The sequence below is a fragment of the Chrysoperla carnea genome, chromosome 1 (genome assembly GCF_905475395.1).
Source record: "Chrysoperla carnea chromosome 1, inChrCarn1.1, whole genome shotgun sequence".
NCBI lineage: Eukaryota > Metazoa > Arthropoda > Insecta > Neuroptera > Chrysopidae > Chrysoperla > Chrysoperla carnea.
Window position 1 is genome coordinate 114,657,056 of NC_058337.1, and position 22,097 is coordinate 114,679,152.

At 29.7% G+C, this 22,097-nt stretch overlaps 1 protein-coding gene across 3 annotated transcripts in view; it reads left to right on the forward strand.

Moving 5' to 3' along the window:
* Nucleotides 1-22,097, forward strand: part of LOC123290811 — a 471,033-nt gene that overhangs the window by 413,341 nt on the left and 35,595 nt on the right. For all 3 annotated transcript variants that reach the window (XM_044871142.1, XM_044871141.1, XM_044871144.1), the window contains one exon: nucleotides 19,056-19,634. In XM_044871142.1, coding sequence (XP_044727077.1) covers nucleotides 19,056-19,634 — 579 coding nt within the window. The remainder of the gene's footprint in view (nucleotides 1-19,055; nucleotides 19,635-22,097) is intronic.

The following is a 22,097-nucleotide window of genomic DNA, read 5'->3' on the forward strand; positions in this document are numbered from 1 at the left end:
ATATATTTTTTCTAAACAGGAATAATATTTGAAATATTATTTAGGTTAATATAACTCATATGTATGTTTTTAAATATTTACTTTATTAGCAAACAAAATAAATGTTTTTTTAATGGATGAAAACTATTTGTAATTCAATATTGGTTTTTATTAATTTAAAAAGCGGTAGAGGACTTTGATTAAGTGCTACCCTAAGTATTGTGATCTGTTGATACCATAGTGGTGCCTTATCAATCTCAAATTATACTTCTGCTCTGAAATATAAACAAGCTTATCACTGATATTGTCAAAAACGATAGTTGTTTTTAGTAAGTATAAACCAAACTTTACATTCATGTTTCAAATTTGGTTTTATAAGAAAAAACCGTGATTTAAATCACTTACATGAGCTGTGTGAACTATTTGTGTGTACTATATATATAAACATACAAATAGAATATTAAGATACGAAGAGGTTACTTATCTATTTGAGTCACTTATCTAGAACAGAAGAGACGGAGTTGACTATGTCCTATACGGTATACCTAGGGGACTCGGGTTCGAATTTCGACTTCAGTATAGTTTTTTTCGTTTCTTTCTAAAGTTTTTCTTCCATTGTTCCTTTTTGCAAAAGACAGTAAGTAGTTGATTTTTTAAACATTTTTTCCTACGTCGCCAGCTTGAAAAAGCTCCAGATCGGTATCAAGTGGAAAAGTAAAATACAATTCGATTTTGTCTACAGTTTTTAATAACCAAATAACCTATTGCTCCGACTTAATTTATAGGCGCTTCCAGCATTTTATTAAACAAAATTAATTTTTATAATTAACCCGGGACTAAGAAAGGGGGGCGTTATATGTTTAACGTGTCTGTCTGTAGCATCGAATTTTTTTTGAAAGTTAATTTTATCGAGTGTGTTCTTAGCTATTTTTTAAGTTCGATTTTAGTTCTAATTTCTGAGCATATTTTCTTGAAACATAGTTAGGAACGCAAACAAACAAAAGTCAAAATCGGTTCATCTGTTTAGGAGCTATGTTGTCATAAACGATTCGAATAGACCTGATTTAGTGTCGGGGGTCTTTTAGCAATTTTTGGTTTATGCGCAATGTCGTCTTATTTTCAAAAATCGATTTAGACGGACACAAAGAAAATACCCTTTTAGTTGACGATTTTCCGCATCCCTTAAAAACATATACTTAATAATTTATGCGTTTTCCTCCACTTAAAGGCAAAAGTTTTGTGCATCATAAAGTACATTATAAAACCATTTAAACTATATTCCTGTATAATAATGTATACATATGCAGTATTTCACTTCCTTGTGCAATATAAAGGATGTATTGTAATCTCTACAAACTATCTTACATAACTATAAAACTATTAATGGTAGCTTGTTGAAATTTTTAATTTAAGACTATCGAAAAATCTAGCTGTGCATCTTTCCTTTGACTTCAATAGAAATATTCGTTTTGGCTTATTCCTGAAATTTTCACCTAATATCTTTTCTACCTGATTGTATAAACGTATGGCATTATCTCAAATTAATGGAGTTTAAAAATAAGTTAATGTTCCCGGAGCGGTGGCCGAGCAAATAAAGGTGCAATCGCCATTTGACTACTGCAGACTGGAAGGTTGCGGGCTCGAATCCAGGCAGTGGCAGTCTGATCAATTATAATTATAGGGGCGGTAAATTAAAGATACTGTCGTCACTTGGATAAGAACGAAGTAACCGACTGCACCCACATCATAAATTTAATTGTATATTCGGATGTAAAATTAATAAAGATTAAAAATAGTGATGCGTGTGACCTCTGTTATAGATGAATGTCGGAAAAACGAAGGTTAAACCCCCTTATTATTATTAGTTAATTTTTTATAACCATAATGAAGAATGCTTTGTATGATATTATTAACAAAATAATCCATTTTCCAAATTGCTGATGGCACATGCATCTTGTAATCAATAGTCAAACTATAGTAAGCTCAAAATATTTTTGAAATTTTATATTATAAGCTCCTAAATACTGGTTACCCCAAAGTTAACACTAGAAGTAATTTTTATAAAAAACAGAGGTTTTTAACTAAAACTTCTTAATTTTTTACTAATTCATAGTATAAAGTATTGGCTTATACAAAGTGAGCCATTTTAGTCTATACACACAATTTCTCGTTTGTCATTATTGCATTCAATCGAAACAAAATGCGCTTAAAGCTTATGGATAATTGTATTTCAAAGTCGAGGACACAAGCGAATGTCCCCTACTGCTCTTGACAACTTATGGCTAAAGCATTTTTGAGTTTTCTTTCGATTAAATTCCGAAAAAAGTTTTAAACAAAAATTGTTGTTGTTGTCTTTTTTAAGAGGATCAACTTTCAAAAGTGTTATTATATCCCTCACTCACCGTTTAGGATCAAAATTGGCTATTAAAGAAACCACATTTGACAGATCCTAAGGAAGTGACGTGGTGAGTCCAAGTTAGATTTTTTTTCTAAATAATGCAATAGTTTTTCCTATGGTTTGTTGATAGGAAAACCCATAATACATAATATTATCGAACGGGTAAAAACGTGTATATTATAAGCTGATATTATTGTACAATTCAAGTGTAATGTTGTAGACATCAACTCTCCTATCGTAGCTAAAGTGACTCTATGTGGAGTGTAGAGTATACTGAATACATACATACATACATAAAATGTTTAAGTGCTTGTTGCAATTCAAACCAAACGACATACAGACATACAGACGTTGTAAAAACGGTCTCAAGAGAAAACTGAAAAACAGACTGACTCCAATTGCATCTGTATAACGTAATCATCAGGAGTACTAGTGTGTTATTAGTCTAGTACAAGATGGCACACTAAGGCAAGAGTATCTCAAAAGAGCCTAACTTCCCAGTAAATTTACTTGTAATCGATCAAAAAATTGAAATTTTCAACGTATCTTTATGCCACGATATTGTTTTAACTCCACAAGATTGAAGTATGTGTATCCGGACATTTCCCGTTCACGATTTCTCGAGAGTCGCATGTTAGAGTGTTCTCAAATTTTCGTCAATCGTTACGTAATAACATCAAAATATACTGAAAAGATTGCCAAAAGCGATGTGTAGAAATTTCTCTAATCATTAATTTTATGAATAACCATTGTACAAAATCCATGATATGAAAGATAAGGCAATTGCTAATTTATGCAAAGCCTTGTGCGATGATCCTCAGAAAATCTACGCTGTCCAATGAATATTATTGCATGAAATTACTTTACTTTTTATATACTTTTTAACCCCCGAACTAAAAAAATGGGTGTTATAAGTTTGACCGCTATGTGTGTGTGTGTCTGTCTGTGGCATCGTAGCGCCTAAACGGATGAACCGATTTTAATTGTTTTGGTTTCATTTGAAAGGTACTTTAACGGAGAATGTTCTTAACTTCAAGGGCGAGCTTACTAAAAAATTGGCGGTGATATTCAAAATCGATTCAGTTTGGAAAAGGCATGACATACAAATAATCACTATGAAAATGATTGGTCAAATAAACCTGGTTCAATTCATTTCGAAAAGTGAAATGGTAAAATAATTAGGTAATTTAAAACAATAATTCAAAAGAACAAAGTCAACTTAAATATTTCAATTAATATATTTCCAAAAATTTGTTCCAAAAAATGATAGCTCTCTAAGTATCCTTTTCATCCCATCTGATGTCCTTGGTCATCACTTTGATATTGATTTAAGAAGGAGTGTTATAAGTTTAAAGTATTTATTTGTGCGTCTGCGTGTTTCTCAGTGGCATCGTAGCCCCTAAACGGTCGAACCGTCTCGATTGAGAACATTTTATAGCAAAGTTTCCAAAAATCAAGGTTTACAAGGAATAAATCGCATTTGTCTGGGGTTTTTTAAATTTCGTAAATTTCACTTGTTTGAAAAATTTACCGTAAATATACTTGATCTATTTTTGACTAGACTAATAGTCGTTTTCAATTCTCTAAACATAAGGCGCGTTTCTCTACGGTATATACAGTCGTTAGCACCATATCCTAAGTTAAGTGTATTCAGTCTGTCCGCCCATCTGTGACTAACTTGTTGTGAGTATTATTGTCAAGTGTATATAAATACATATACAGACGAAAAACGAAAAACTATTACATTTTCCTACTATGGAATAATACCTTGCAACACATATCATCTAATAGGGGATTTTAACCATTTTTACCTAGAAGTGAAATCTAAGGTATTCAAAGAAGAGGGCTATTTACACTCATAATATATGAGGGGTTGTGGAAGATTTTAGCACATACATGAATGTGTCTCGTATTTATAATGCTCGAGGAAATTTAAGGAAAATTTCATAACAAAAATAAATATATAATCTTTTAAAGAAGGATTTAATAAATATCATAGTTTAGTTTAGAAAATTCTTCTTTCATTTTTCATATATGTTTGTCTGGGATTTATGTTAGAATTGATCGACATTTATAGGATTTTGATATAATAAAGAAGTAATTTTCTTGGTTCGTAGAATTACATGATTATTTTTGTTTAAGAAAAACGGAGTGAAAAACGAACTAAAATCTGTTGTGGTTTTTTAAAGGGACAATTTTCTAATTTAAAATGTTCCTCTTACTTAAAAAGTGGAAGTCAACTTCAGATTATCATAGATGACCCCTTCGAAACTTTTGTTTGAAATGTGGTTTTCGATTAACTTTGCTTTTTACCCGACTTCAAACCAAAAAAGGAAGAGGTTATCAATTCGACTGTATTTTTTTATGTGTGTTACCTCAGAACTTTCGACTGGGTGAACCAATTTTCATGATTCTTTATCTATTTAAAAGCTGGTGCTTCCTGAGAGGTTCCATTTCATTTCGGTCTAGTTCTGACAACGTAATAAGTATGCACGACAATATTTACTGACAAATTAGTTAGTGTACTTCAGATTCACTAAAAATCACAAAATAAAAAAAAATTTCAATAAAGAAAACCGACTTCAAAAGAAAAACTTCTCCAAAACAAATGAATATGCACTAAAAAGAAAAAAAAATAAACAATAATATAATGTAGTTAATTATTGTTATTTTTTGAGTCGATGTCAGCCAAGCTAATGTAGCAAACTGTTCTGTCAGAGTTGTTTCCTTGGCTGACCCCGACTCCAAAAATATCGATAATTTTAACTACATTATATTATCGTTATTTTTTTACTTTTTAGTGCATATTAATTTGTTTCGGAGAAGTTTTTCTTTTGAAGTCGGTTTTCTTTTTGTTTACTATACTTTTTTTAACTTAAAGTTTTTTTATTTTAAGAATCGGCTTATATCAAGTTAAAACGAATATCAAGGTTATCAAAAAAATTGAACAGGGTTAATTATAAAATTTTCAACTTCCATCCAAAGCCGGACTATACTGAATAACTCAATGTTTATATTTGATTACCAAGAGTTACAAAATAGCAGTTTTTTTTTCCAAAGGTTTTGAATTTTTTAACGAAAGAACAAGGAAATAATCAAGCAATTAATTATATATGGAAAACTTTAATTGTTTGCGTTTCCTTTGAATACACTTTATAATAACTATTTACTCTTTGTTCGTGGAGAATTGTTCAAATATAGAACATTTGAAAAGAGAATTATTTAATAAGAATGAGAAAATCTTAATTACTGTTTAGTGCCTACAATAATATTAATAATATTTGGGAAAATTAAATAAAATCAATCAATCTTAATTAAATAACTTTTAATTGAATTACATTTAAGTTTGATATTTATTAATGTCAATTTTATAATATAAAAAATTATTTCTCATCTATACCGATAGTTTCTTAAATATTGAAAGAGAACTCACATCTCATTAAATTGATATTTCATTATTTTAAACAGATTCCATCATGTCATTAAATCATTTGGATAAAAGGCTTGGCCAGGACTATTTTGGATAAAAGGCCTGATTTTTTTTATACCAAGTTGGACTTAGGTTAGGTTAGGTTATATTGGCTGTCCACGAAGGACACACTTAGGCTATAGAGCCCATTATGATACCATATATGTGTCTTACCACCTTAAAACAGTAGATAGATGATATGTTTTCATAGATTTCTCCAAAACTAGTCGGTAGAAATTAAAAGAAAAACTATTTAAATTAAAGTTAAAACATGAATCAATTATTGAAAACAATAAAAGCCCGTTGTGCCCAAAATTAAGGATGTATGAGCACGGTAGTGGGAACACAAATTTAAAAAAATATATATTTCCAATTTTGTTTGAATTATCTTATAACTTGACGAAGACGAAAAGTAAGAATATAATTTTTCGATATCTGGAGTAATTTTCAAAATAACGAAAATTAAAAATTTTTTTTAATTATTTAGCGTTCCATATTTCGAAAACCAAGGCAGATTTTATTGTTATTTTTCGTCTACATTCATGAAGTTATAACAAAATTCATCATCAAATTTAAAAATAAAGTACAAATAATTTCAACCACAAGTCTAAACTTGTCTTGGCGATCGTACTACATAAATTTTTAGATTTTACAATTTTGCGTCATTAAAAACGGTTTGTTAATTTTAGGGTATAAATTTTATAATGATTTAGGGAAATTAAAGTGGTTTTTTAGGCTACTGAACCTTAATATGTGAGTATAAAAATATGTACCATAAGTATCTATTTATTCCCAATCTTAGGAAGATCCTAAAAACTATTTTTGGGTCATTGACTGAGATTTTGAAATCGAAATTAATTCATCCTTGAATATTTAAATAACCCTCTCTGTTTTAGTGAAGTTATGAATTATGTTGCTGCGTAGTTAATAATTCTAAATCGTTAGTCTAGATTGTGTTTTTAAATTAATAAATTTATTTATTTTTAATTTTTATTTTTTTAAATGATTAGTGTGACAATTTATACATATATGCGTTATGATTCATCTATGTTCTATATGATACGTTTCCATATTTTAAGTTCAAAGAACGATAATTGTCATGGAATAAAAAATTAAAACCACCGCTCATTCATTATTCATATTGTTAACAACACAGATTTGTCGTAACTCTATCCGATCCCGATGACCATCATATTTTTTGTTCAACCTGTTTGCATAATAATAATTGAACCAATAATAATTTGGCTCATGTTCCCGTTCCATTTAATTAATGTGGAATATTCAATATTTTTAATCAATCAATATTTCATAAATATTTTTAAGCGTTATAAACTTGGAACTAAACTTAATATACCTTGATATATTTCATATATACTTGGTATAAAAAAATTAGCAGCGTTCTATGAGATGACTATACCATTAAAAAAGTGGGCTGTGTATCGTTTTGTGGCAAGAAAAGATTTTATTTTTATTTTTTTATTTGAACGGTAATTCGATTGAGAGTGTTGTTAGCTATGTTTCTAATTCGAGTTTAGAATTTCGTACCCGATAACAACTAGAAAAAGAAAAGAGGCGATAATCTTCAACAACTGAGCAGATTTTCTTGAAACATAAGTGAAAATACTCTCGATTAAATTACATTTCTTTTCTTCCTTTTCCGTTTAGGAGCTACGATGACACAAACGAATCGATCACTCCTGGTTTTATGCCGGTAGTTATTTTAATTCTTTATTTAATATTATTTAATAAGTTGTCAGTTTATTTCTTTTACCAAACGAGCATTTTCGGATTTCAATCTCGACTATTCATAAAATATACACCGTCACTTATATAATAAAATATTATTATTTTTAATTTAAAGACAGACTTTGAACTTTCCATCTCCATTTAACTATATAATTTAATAAAAAAATAAACAAATCACTTGATTAAAATTAATTTAAAAAAATTAACTTTATTATTTTAACACTGGTTCTCTCTTTGAATTACACGCATTTTAAACATATCAATATTAGCCCTGGTGCTCGACAACACAGTCAAAAAATTGTTCACTAACTAGAATTTTCATAGGCGGTCACCCAAACTATCAATTTATACCCAGAGAACATATAAAAACTACAAAAAATGTTATCTTTTGAAAAAAAATGTTCAGACAGGCGACAGTCCTTAAATATATCACTTTTGAATAGAATTACCCCACAAACATCAACAATACACAACACAAAAAAATTACATGGACCAATACAAGAAATTTATTTTATTTGAAAGAAAAGTGATGAATTAGAGAATATAAAAAAAACTGGTCAAGTGTATTTAGGGCTCTTAGGCTAAGGGTTCTACGTATATGCATACGCGAAATATTCCTAATAAACGGTGACCTAATTTCAGTTTCCTATGTTTGCAACTCTGTAAATTAGAATGCTGTGAATACTTTCACTTACTTCATACGTCAAATGTTAGTTTGAAACTTTCCCGTAAAATATACTTTTTCGTAAAGATTATGGTCAATTTAATTGTCCTAGTGAGCGAACAATTCGCATCATTGTACAAAAGTTCGAGGAAGTTATAAGCATTGGAGATAAGGTAAGACTTGTCTGTCTATCAATCAGTAATCCCTGTTTTATTATTTCCCTCACATATCGAGATACTCTTCCTATAATTCCACAATTTTGAATATACTCATATATTAAATGACCACTTCGATCTAAATATACTATGCGTTCAGCCAATAATACGCCATTGGATTTTTGTGATTTATTCTAAAGAGTCGGGTGTTTAATAGCTAACATCCGCAAAGTTATAGCGGAAATAACCTTCCGAAACTTCGAAAAGTTATAGAAAATTACCTCGTTAGAATTAATTGCTACAGAAAATCCAGAGGAGGCCATTTGGTTGACATCATTTTTCATATTAAATAAAGTTTACTTAATATTCGATTAATAAAAATATGTGATGTACTGGGAAAAAGTTTTGTCAGGGTATTAGGCTTGTGTCCACTAAGAATAAATCGTTTTGGTAAAAGTTTTTAATGATTAATCATACTATAACAAAAATATTATATTTTTTTATAAAATATAAGGATTATTAATATTTTTAAATAAAAAAAATTTTTAAATTATACATCCGGTCACGTGACAGCAAGCACCAATCAGTAAGCTCACGAAGACAAAACCATCTAAACTTGCAAATACTTTTAAATTTGCATATACATAAATGATTGTATGTCACGGTTTGATGTCATTTAAGACGCCATGAAACTGTACACTGTTTTAAACCTAAATTTGAATTGCTTTTTTAAAATGTAAAATACATAAGGTAAATAGTTTTTTTTTTTAATAATAATTTCTTATTGTAATTCAGATACTAATGTAACGTCTAAACCTATTTTTCAAAAGTATAAAAGCCTTTTCTTAAACTTTATGGTTGCGGAATCCTTAAAACTTGTTCCATACTATACAATAAATAGATAATTCTTTAAAAAAATTTGTTTTACGATTGGTATCGAAAAGTAATAAATTGTAGCAAGTATTTCGTATTGTTACGTACACACAAAAAATGTATTGTTGTAGAGCTTCGAAGATAGACGATATACTTGTACATGTTCCTTATATATACAATTTGATAGATAACGCCCGATGAACGTGAATGAATGGCGGCGACTAAGATGTTTTCTTCTTGTTCTACCTATACTTCGTTACAAACAAGGTAAAATAAATGATCGAAAAACCAAGTAAAAAGTATTTCTAGCATATTGGTAAAACTGTAATTGATATTACAGACAGTTATGTATCGATGAAAAAAAATGTATGTTTATATACACGGGTTTTTATTCCGAGAAACTCTTACCCAACAATGAGACAAACCATATTTTACCGGTAAAATTTTTTGTTCGAAACTTTTAATTAATTAGTTTTCTATACCATGGTAAGCAATTAATTATTTATTTCATGTCTGGTTTTTTTGAGTCAAGGAAATATTACATTAATTGTACTAATACGTTTTAAAATGTTTTTGTGAGATTAATAGCTTAAATGAATGTATATTGTTAATATGAGATTCAGAATATAAACCAAATATTTCCTAAATAATGAAATTATTGTAATTGTTAATAAACTTATTTTATACAACTATGCTTGTGATAAAAGTTTTTATTTTACTAATACTAATGTGTATAAAGCCAATACGCATTTATTGAAGTTATTTACAGCAAAAATTTGAGTAAACTTAGTACTTAGGTAGTCCCAGAATCCTTAGAAAAACCTCAAAAGACTGACCCAGTCCGATAATAGTTATTGCAAATGCATTTTTCCGGTGTTTAAACGAGCGTCTTCGGTGTACAACATTCCCTTCTTAATTGAATAGAAAAAGCAAGGATATTTAGCACCTAGGCTTTCTCAGAATTATTGACCTAATAAAACATGCTCTAGATCAGAAATTATAAATTTACTATCTCAAACTTTGTTATGATCAGTCCCTGCTTTTTCCTGTTTAAAAATTTATTAAAAAAACTTCTTAAATATTTATATTTTTTTAACAGTATCCAATAAATTCCAAATTTTGTTTTTTTCTCTCTAAACTTTTTGAATTCATTTTTTGGAAAAAATTTAATGGCATCCAAAACCTTATTAATTGAACTTCTAAATTAACGCGCAAAAAAAATTTTGTTACAAAGCAAACGCTAGGCTGAAAACAGAAGAGTGAATTTAATGAAATCTTAGTCACTTCATAGTAAGTGCAATTTCTTAAAATACAGCAGTATGTTGCAAATGCCCGAGTATTTACCCATTTATCGGTTCATTTTAGTACTGCGGGGTATTTTAACGGGTAATTCAATATTGCCGGGTAAAATTAAGTACTTTTTTTTTAATTTCGTGAATTATTTACATATATGCTTGTATTTTTACAGATGTGCATACATTTTTTATCATTTTTAATGCATCTGTTTTCAAAAGCACAAAAATATGGCTCTTGACTCATCAATTTTGTTTTTTGATTTTCTTTAAAAAACAGTTGTATTGGTTTTTAGATAAAATCGAGTAATTTTTAAACGATTTTCGGGTAACTAGCCAATGACGCATTGACATCTTTTTTCAACGGCGACACACAAAGCTAAACACCAAATAACGAAAATAGCTGTTAGTACCAAGCAGTATATCAAAGTATTTAAAATCATTATGAGATACCTTTTATAATGCGATGTCGATGTTAAATACCCATTTGATACTTGCCTATTTTAGTTGTTATTTGGTGTTCGCCTTCGTGTCTGTCCGTAGTTTTAAGTGTGTTGTTCACGTGTTTACTAAGCTTAATTGTTTGGCATAATTGGTAAAAATCTGGTATAATTTCATGACGATAAAAGTTGATACCATAAAAAGATGTCTCACGTTTTATAATTTTAAAAGTTAATTAAAGTAAATAAAAAAATAAAACATATTTAATAAGAAATGTTTTTAAAGAACAACCCAATTAAAAAATATTATGTGATCTTTTTTTTCACGTTTTTTTAAATGAGGTCATTTATAAATAAAATTATATAATTATTTCTTGCAATTAAATATGAAATATTAAATTTATATTTTAAAAATATAAAATTGTGAGTAAACAGCTTAGAAAATATTACTCATTTATTCTTCACTCATTCGTTCGTTTTATGATTATTTATTCTATTATTGTTTCTTAAATATTTTATGGTTTTTTACTAATTTCCAATTTTAAAACTTCCATTTGATGAAGACTTGATGTTATAACTTGAATCACCTTGTATAGAGGATATACAAATCATTTTATTGTCAAGTATCATTCATTAAAAGAGCAATTATAGGAAATATGATTACTAATTAAAAGATACTCTTATTAGTAATTTATTAGATTACTAATTAATTAATATAGTTCTAATAGAAAATATATAAAAACTTAAATCAATTACCTCCACTTAACAGTTACGAGCTACGAGTTTTAGTTGACAATTATTGTTGTTAATCTAAATAATATAATGATTTATTGCATATCTACATCAGCATAAAAATTATTCATCTTTACTCCAAGAGTCAATGATTAATTTTTCAATGATATTTATATTACGTTGAATCATCATTTTGTAATGCTAAAAAAAACAATAGCCAGTAATTTTTTAATCTCCAGTCAGGATCGACTCATAGATAAAAATGAAATGCTTTGTCCTGAATTACTAACTGATGGATCAACACACAGCCTAAACCGCTGATCGTAGGGACCTGAAACTTACAAGGAGTGTTCTTTGTATGACATAGATATCCGATAAGAAGGACTTTTTCTAAAAGTTCTACTCCTAAGAAAGTGGAAAACTGCAGCAAATTTGTACGGGACAACGTGATTCTTTGGTCCAATCTACTTCAAATTTTGCATAAACATTCTTTTACAGAATACCCAGTGAAGTGAGAAGGCGGGTATCACGCTAGTTATAGATAAAAATAAAACGATTTGACGTTGAATATTAGAGTGGATTCTTGGAAGGCCAGTCAGAGAAAATAACTTACAATTAACTGGTTATAATCATATAAAAGCAAAATACCACTCACTGACAGACTCACAACGAGATCTCTAAAACTATACACCCGACTGACTTGAAATTTAGCAACTAGTTACTCATTTCGTAATATACGCACTCAATAAGTACAAATTTTTGGAAATTTGACTCCTAAGATGGTGAAAGAGGAGCTGAAATTTTGTATAAAAATTCGTTAAAAGACGAAATGAATACTGTGTGTTATGGTATGCTATCGTTATGTGTTACTGTGTGTGATTAGTATTGCATGTGTACAACTTCATGTTCATGCTTGTCATGTATACACAAATACAATCCCTCTTTGTTTTATACATAAGAATGTCCATAATAACTCTTCTTACTTTTAAATTTTAAATAATCATGTAAATTCTTAATAGAGGTATAAATAAAGGCATTAAAAAATATGAAGCCCTTAAAAAATATCCTTGAAACCCCGCCTATTTCGAATAACAAATAACTATTATTATTTTCGAAATAGATTTCAACGTTGACTCCCGAACCAGTTTATTTACTCGAATATAAATAAATGTTCTAAAGTTTGAAAGTATACATATTGAATATAGCATGTATATATCATACTACAGTATCCATAATGAATCCCCCAGGAGCGGGCAATGTATTGGTAATCCTTATATAGGAATGAATTATGTAAAGTGTATGATAACAGTATAGAAAAAGGACAAAAACTGTTATTTATTTTCTGTGATGATTAAAAAATGTCATTTATGATAAAAAGTAGAGTATTTGTTAACACAATATTTTTGATTGATACCAATATACAAAAGTTACAATGTGTAACAGAAGCAACAAAAAAGGAGTGCCGCATATTTCTAAACCATTTTGTACATTACGATGAGTTTATTACATTGTGTAATATTTTCCAATTACTGTGTAAAACATGTAAATAAATCAGGATGAATAATTAACAAAAATTTTATTAGAAGAGTAAATACAAAATAATATAAAGGTTGTTCTACAAGGAAGAAAGAAAATAAGTCCGATTTACGCGTGGAATTTTCTTCACATTCCAGTTGCGAAATTCAGTCTTTTATCAAAAATACAGCGGCTTTTAGCTGAAGTGGAGCAGATAAAATATTTTCAAGTTTTAGATTAATAACCATTTAAAAGAAATAAGGAGGCATCGGCTTTAGAATTGAGTCCTGGAAGAGATAAAGTTTTCTATGTTTAAATTCAAATTATAATGTTTATGTGTGAAAAATTGCATTCCAATCTGTTCAGGTTTCAGCATTGCAAGAAAAAAATGATATATATTTGATATAAACTTCTCAAGATCCAGGAAAATTCTTAGTATCTCAATGATAGTAGGGTATCAATTTGAAAGGATCTTTAAAAGTTTTAAATAATAAAAAAAAAACTTCTCCATTATTTATTTATTTTGCATGTTAATGTCTTATCAGGATCCTAACACCTCGATTGATTATGACGTAATTCTTTCCGCTCCCCGAGTGAAGTCTATTTACTTGGCTGAATGACAGCATAGGTCATTGTATAGGATACTGAATATTCCTTTGTTTTACATTGATCCTGATATGAAACACCTGGGACAAATTTAAGAAAGGAATACTTTTAATATATTTTTGGGAAAATAAGATATGAATATGTTTCCCAGGCAAGAAGAAATAATAAACTTTGTTTTGGTTTAATTTATGGTCTTAATATCGTATTAAATACATCACATTACACATTCGACTAGATTTTGTAGAACGGACAGTGCAAGATGCTGAGAATTTGATACCTTTTGTGGAAACTACGTCAAGAAAGTAATTTTAATTCAAAACTATTTTTAGAGGCTAACTAAAAATAAGTGAAATAACAGTATGTTATATACAAAATTAGTTTGTAACAAATTTTTCGTTATATTTTAGCTGAAACGATGAAAATTCGTTAGTTTATAGAACTACCCATTAATACGCTACATCATAGTTCAATCATATTTTAACATTACTGCATGTTATATTTTACGTTATATGTACCGGGCTATTATGAATGACTCAATTCGAAAAAGTGAGTAAAAATGTTCATTTAAGCACCTAACACTGAAGAAAAATAATAATGAAGCAAAAGGCGATTGGCACAACCTTTTTGAAATACCGAAAAACATTGGACATTTTGTTGCAAAAATTTTGTGTTTGACCGAACAACGTTAAAAGACTTTGTGCAGCAAGTTTGTTTTGTTAACCAACGTTTGTACAAATTTCATAAATTCAATAATATTTTGGTATAAACGAATACTTAGCCAACAAAATCTCTGACCTGCACTCCTCAGTATGCCCATGGTCCTTGCAACATACAATCATTTGTACTAATGCGGTAGATAATTTCGTTAAAAACATTGTATGTCATATTTTAATTTGAATTGATACAACAATAAAAATTTGATATACCATCTGGCTGATAGTGTGAGGGAAACGGATATTTTCGCCGTTGTTTTTTTAATAGAATCAACTACCTATTATAATGTTACAGAATTATTTGCAATATTTGATTGGAACAAATACAAAAAATTATACTTTTTTCCCAAACGATAGATAAATATGCTAGGAAAATAAACGGATGTCAAAATATTAGCGGCTATAAACTTTTAAACGTATGCTTGAATTTTCTAAATTAACGCCATCGACACTCTCATGGGCTAGGTACTGGAGAGTTATTTCAATTTGCTAGAATTTCCAAATTTACGCTTGGATTGCTTCCTTGATTTTCAAAGAGAGAGAGAGATGCTTCATAATGATAGTTTTCCAAAAGATTTTAAAGAAATAGATATATTTCGTAGAATTTTCCAAATTTCATTTGGTGAGAAATGGTAAATATGTGTGCTGCGGAAAGAGCACAATAAATGGTCGCTTTGATTTTGGCCCTCCATTTATTGTCCATAAGTTTTAATTTGATATTTTTGCTTGGAAACCATATTATTACAAACAATTTGTTTATTTTTATAAACCTACTTACATCAAAATAGCATTCTTTTTGTCATCTTTTGTCTGGTTGACGAATCGACTTTATTCTTTCTTGAAAAATACTTCTCTGAACACAATTTGAATCTGAAAACTAGAAAGTAGCATAAACAATTTTAGAGTAATTTCTTTAAATTCGCTATTTAAAATTTTACATTCTTAACTTCGGAATAGCGATCAGCAATCTTCTGACACAAACACGTAAGAAAAGATAATTAAATTCACTACTATAGATCAATTTTTGCCTTCTAAGTATGTTTGTATGTAATAATTTGAAAATTGAAATTACAATAGCTAAGCCAAACCACATTTCGCTATGCCTTTGCCTGATTTTAATTATTAGGGGGGTGGTAAATAAAAATAATAAAGCGGTCACCCATGCATGTACTAACTGTGTAAAATTTTGCTTAACTTCAGTGATCGGACAAGAGCTTTGTATTAAAGACTTTTGTCTTAGGAGTGTATTAAAGGACAACAACCGATATTTTCAACGTTATATACATGTCGCTTCAGAAATGACGAGTCCATAAGTTTTACTTCTATCAAAAATGGATTAACGCGGCTAAAGAAGTTTTCACGTCAAAAAAGTCGATTAATCGACCAACCATAGAATTACCAGATGTCAATTATTTCCAGCTATGCTAACACGACTACAAGTATAAAATTTATTTTATTACCATTACTTAAAATTTTCAGTATGACGTGTAAATTTGCTCATAAAATGTAATGTTCTCAATAGTACTTAAATAAACACACATATTATTAAATTGTGTTAATATATAAGTATATATATCTAGATATAGCATTGAGGTCTGCAACACAAAACTGAAAATCATCTTAAAATTTATTGTTATAGCACTGTAATTCAGTGTTAGATGGTTGCAAGTTAAAACTCTCCTAAAGTATAAACTATTAACGTTCATTTGATAGTAGTTTTTAGGAGTATGATCATATATACTACTACTTCAAAGAAAGCTTCTTCTTCTTCATCTTATAGTTCGAAAGTATAAGAAGAACTAACATTAAATTTTAGTAGAGTTGTTTATTTATTTCTATCTGTACATGAATACTTTTTAAGTGGTTTTTTTTCCTTACATAGCAATTTTTGACTTCCCTGTACGAAGTACGGGAAGTATTGAAATAAATTCGATGTTAAGTTCTCAGTGAATGTTCTCATAATAAGAATCTTCGAATTAGTGATGCGACTCGAGTAAGTTTATTGCGTGACTTGAATCGTGCTCGAGTTTTTCAGTCCCTCGAACTAACTAGTTACACTTCCCTGCAACTTGAGCAAGATTTGACATTTTTCAGGTTTTTTTCGAACAATTCCTAAATGCAGCAATTTTAAGAAGAAAGTAATCGGAAGAAATTTTTAGTAAGAAGGGAATTACTGCAAATTCAATATCTAATATCAAGAATAACGAGAAGAAACTTCACAATATTTCTACTGGGAATTCATAGCAAAAATTGTGAATGACTCGGGTAAAATTCGTTTTCATTCGAACCCGAATCACTCGATTAAAAACAAAACTTCAGTCGCATCTCTACTCTGAATTTATTTTGATTAATTCTGACGTGAAGTCTATACGTACATATGTACAGAATTTGGATGACTCAAAAACCATAAGTCTAGTTATAGAATGTTGAAATTTCGAATTTAGGTTGTTCAAATCTGCTTATAATATCGAAAATTTTTAATTTTCGATTGAAATATTTCGTGTTTTATCAGATTTTACATCCACTTATATATTATATTATATGCACTTTAACGAAGGTTGATAGGAAGTAGTGAGAGCGTGTTACTAAGTGCTTTTATAACCCCTAGAACACGATTTATGGGATATTGCGGCCTCTTTTAGTGAAAGTAAGTTGAAATTCGGTATGCATTTGTATACTAGACAAATAGATATTGTTTATGCGAGGGTTGATTTCACCAATTTGAAAGGGATATCCAAAGAAAAACATTTTTAGGTTTTGCGCATCTGTACTGCCCCTTCAAAAGCTAAAATATGGGTAATCCGTAAGCAGGTTGAGTTAATATAAAAAAAAGACTTTTCGGGATGACAATTTTCCAGGATCCCTCCCCCCTTTGAATGTCAAAATATCATTCATTTTCGCAACTTTTAAGGCTAAGCGCCTCGAAATTATGCTAGACAGAGCAAAATCGGTACGTAAGTTGAATTCGTGTCAAAAAATTGCTTTTTAGTTGTGTCAACTCTTCAGCCCCTTAATCGCCCTTTAGTGTGCACATTTAATATGTTCAAAAACATGATAAACAAAAAGTTTCTACAAGAAGCATCTTACAAGGGGGATGACTTTAGTAATGGAATTCTGTTGCATGAGAGTTTTTTTTTTCAACTATATTGTTCAATTTTAGTATTTTGTACAAATATTAGCAATATTCTTATCAATTTTTTTATAGATATAAGGTTGGACTCAATTTGCTTATATTAAAATTTACTACCAGATTCATACGATAATTTTTAATATTCTTTTATGATATACAAAGTGGTTTGGAAATTTTTATCATGTGCTTCCAAGTGCTGCTCAAAATAATTTGTTTTAGCTAACGGGACCTTTGTACAAAACTACTCTATTTGAGGGCTATGTGGCACCAAAGAAGCCACACAAATCATTGTCCATTTAGACTCTAAATTTTAGTTACATACAATAATATTATCTTAAATTGTTTTAAATCGAAAAAAATTTTGGTTAATAGTCGTATGATAACATACTATGCCTATACCAGAAGCAGCCTTAACCCATTATTTTAAATTTTGTTTAATTACTTTAAAACCAAGGCAGGTATCGAAAAATGTATTCTTATTTTTCGTCTACATTCATGAAGTTATAACAAAATTCATCATCAAAGTTGAAAGTAAGGTATAAATATTTTCAACCACAAGTCTAAACTTGCGTTGGCGCTCGTACTACCTTAACGGATGTTTGAAACAAATGGAATAAAAATTTTTTCTAAAATTTAAGATTATCCATGAGAGAACCGCGTTTTAGGAAGATTACCTACATTTTCTTTCATTGGAGAATAAATGTAAGGATTTTGAAAATGATTTCCAAAATGCCATTTTAGATTTTTTAGCGTTGTAAAAATCTTTTAGGGACGTCCTATTCATAGTTCGATGCCTGATGTAACGATTTTTAATCTATTGGAATTTTCCAATGTAAGCATCATAAAAATATTTTTTATAAATTATTATGTACCATAAATTATTACGTAAGAAGCCATGCAATTTAACATATTTATTGAGCAATTAGTAATTTACCATTTTACTATATGTAATTAGTAATAATATGCAATTACACAAGTAATTACTGTAATTTCTTAAATTCAAATATCGTATTAATAATAAAGCAGGCTGAGCTTAAAAAGCATGAGCTAAAATTATTATTACATCATAATTCAGTTTACAAAAAACTGACAAAAATCATCAGAGGCTATTTAAAAAAGGTAACCCTTGTCTATTTAAAATAATCCCCTTCTATGTATATTACGTAAACAAGTTTTCCCCAAAAAAGCAGAAACAAAACCGCAATATATACGTTTCTACTTCAAAGTGTACATTCACTATATGCTTTGTTATTCAAATCAAAAGCTCTTTGAACAAACGATATTCAAATTTTCCCTATTTAGAATATTTCAGAAACTAAAATTAGTTATTTTCTTAATTACAGAGGTGGCGATGATGTACAACGCTCACTAGAATTACTTGACAGAGTATTATCCGAATTCGATGATATAGAGAATGCAAATCAAATGTTACAACAACAAGCATTATTAAGTGGGGGTACAACAACAGTTGTAACATCTTCAACAGAAGGTAGTGGGAGTAATGGAGATGTAGATGAAACACAACAGACAAATACTGGAGGTACTAAGGGTGTTGTCATAACAAAACGTGACATTGACCCAGGGAATACTACAGGTGTTGGGAATGTCTCATCTACGCCAGAAGATGATAGTCCATCGTTAGGTGGACATCAATCCGAAGACGATGGGTACATGAGTATGAATGGACGTAAAGCGAAATTTGCATTAACGTTTAATCCTGTTAGTGAAGTAATCATGCAAGCGGCAGCGGCACAACATCAAGAAGTAATACCATCCTCCGATGGGACCAACAACACAAACATTGATAGTAGTAATATTATAATACCATCGAATATACAACAACAGACAACAACGACAGTTGAAATGGATTTTCCACCACCTCCTGAAGAGGCGGAACGACTCATTGCGACACTTTTGCCACGGTATGTATATCTGTGATGCCATCTCTATTATAATGTATGTACGATGAACTTTCTTTTGGAAGATGTTATGCATTGTGTATCACCAGGGTATTCACATTGATCTGTGTTGTCGTCTGGTGTTTCAAGACACTGACTGTCCTCTAGATAAAGTTTTTTTATTAACATTTTTTTGTGATTTATATTAACACTAATTAGTTCACCCTTACTTGATTTTTCAACCCCTATTTTACTATAAATTATAATTAGATGTCAGCGGAAAAAATTACTTTTCTAAAGCTTCCGTCACACGATGCTAAAAGTCATTAAAAAGATCCTGATTAAATTTTTTACCCTATTCGTCAATCTTTAATTATCATTATCCAAATTGTGTACGTAAATTTTGCTGCTCGTACCATCAATATTTTTAAGTGTTACAAACTTGGAACTAAACTTAATATACGCTGATATATTTCTTATATAAATGGTATAAAAACCAACACAACTCAACTTATTCATCCTAAAAATAAGGGAAATCTTAACAAAATTATAAAAGTGGGGAATTCTTCTATGACCTACGGACTAAAATTGTACACTATGGGTAACATTCCAGAGAAATTCTTGAATCGAGATGTCTATGAGATTAGTCCCATGAATCCATAACCCATTTTATGATTTGCCACATACCCCCGGTCAGATCTTTACGTCAAATTACTCTCAAAAAATTAAATTTTTTGCCATCACACCATTAAATAATATAGCTTATTAAAAATTCAAATTTTTGATGATACATTGTTCTAGTGGCCGTATAACCTTAAATGAATACCTAGATGAAATATTTTCCTTAAAATTACTTCTAAAAGCAAACATATTCTAAAGGTATGTTAAACTGTTTTTTCATTAAACGGCTGATCAACCCTCCAAGCAAATTCTTTATACAAACAAAATATCTTTTCTAAAATATGTCAATCTTGTTAGTTCGTTCGTGTTTCCCCTTTTATTTTCCTACGTCTAGACGGTGAAAACTCCGGGATTGTGTTAGATGATAAAACTGTATCAGTTCTTCTTGTTTGACTACGGTAGATGATAGGATAGACAAACACACTAGCATAATCTTACAAACTTATAGACGTCACGAAATATGATAGAAGATCAGAGAAGGTATAGCTGGTACTACATACATGCTCGTATTAGTTTGGTATTTTATTTCGTTTTTTGACAATAATTTTTTTTTTTTTTTTTTTTTTTACTTTGAGGCATGAGCGCACACTTAACGAAAATTTTTCGGATTAAATTTTTCACTTGATTAATCTTGCCAAGTCAGTGACAAATTTGAAAATCTTGCACGCTTTTGTTGGTGTGTACAACCCCTTGCACATAGTCTCAAGAATCATATTTGCTTACCCTAAACAATACGAAGTTTAAAGCAGAAATCTCTAAAATTTGAGCAAATTAGGTAGATACAGTGTTATCATACGCTCACTCTATTTCATTCTTGACTACTTTATGATGACCAGCGTGCGTAAATAAACCTTAAAACGATTACAGACCAAGGATTCCTATTTTTTTCCTTTTGTTTTTCCTAAATACTGTATCGCTTTTGACTAGAAATGAGGAAATGAGGAAGAATTTTATGATTCAGGGTGGCTTAAAAGTTAAAAAATTTGTTTCATATTTGTCAAAACACAACAGTACGAGTTTGTCAGCTATGTCCTTTATTTTATGAATTTTAAAAAAGCATCCTAAAAATGGGAAATAATAGCGTTAAAAGCTTTCTAGAAGTTTTTTGCAGTTAAAAGTAGTATTGACATGGATCTGCGAATGATCCAAGTGGAATTAGGAACCTGAAAAATAGTAAACGAATTTTTTGATATGTCATCCATGGAGTTCACTTGCAAATTATCTCTCATTTTAGTCTGAAATACTTTGACTCAACCCCTACGAGTCTGGCATAAGGTATTGAAGCCTGTTACTATCTTTCGATCCAAAAGAAGATATATGCAACACCTTCCGCTACATCTTGGCTTAATTTATGCACTCCCCGGAAGGCAGTATTGGTAAAACCAACACATTGTCAAGAAAATTGTAAAAGAACCAATAGAAAAATTTTATTCAACAAACTTTGTTACGAATGCGCCCATGTTTCCTCCACTAACAGTTTTTTTTTTTTACTACTGTTACCTACACAAGTATCGAAATAAACAAACTAATATTATCCTGTCTCAAAGCATTTCATCTTTATGATAAATTACTTTTGGTTATTTTTGTTTTGGGAATAAAAATATAGGTTTCTAAAAATTAGGAACATAAAACTTCCATCTAGACTATCTATCTATTTCTATCCATTGTCCAATTTCTCTGTGTGTATTTATTTCTCTCTTAACTAACAGTTAATTTTTTCTTTCAATTTATTTCTTCAAATGAAGAAACGTCGCAACGATGATGCTATTATCGTCGTCTACAAGTGTTCCATGTCTAGCAAAAAAC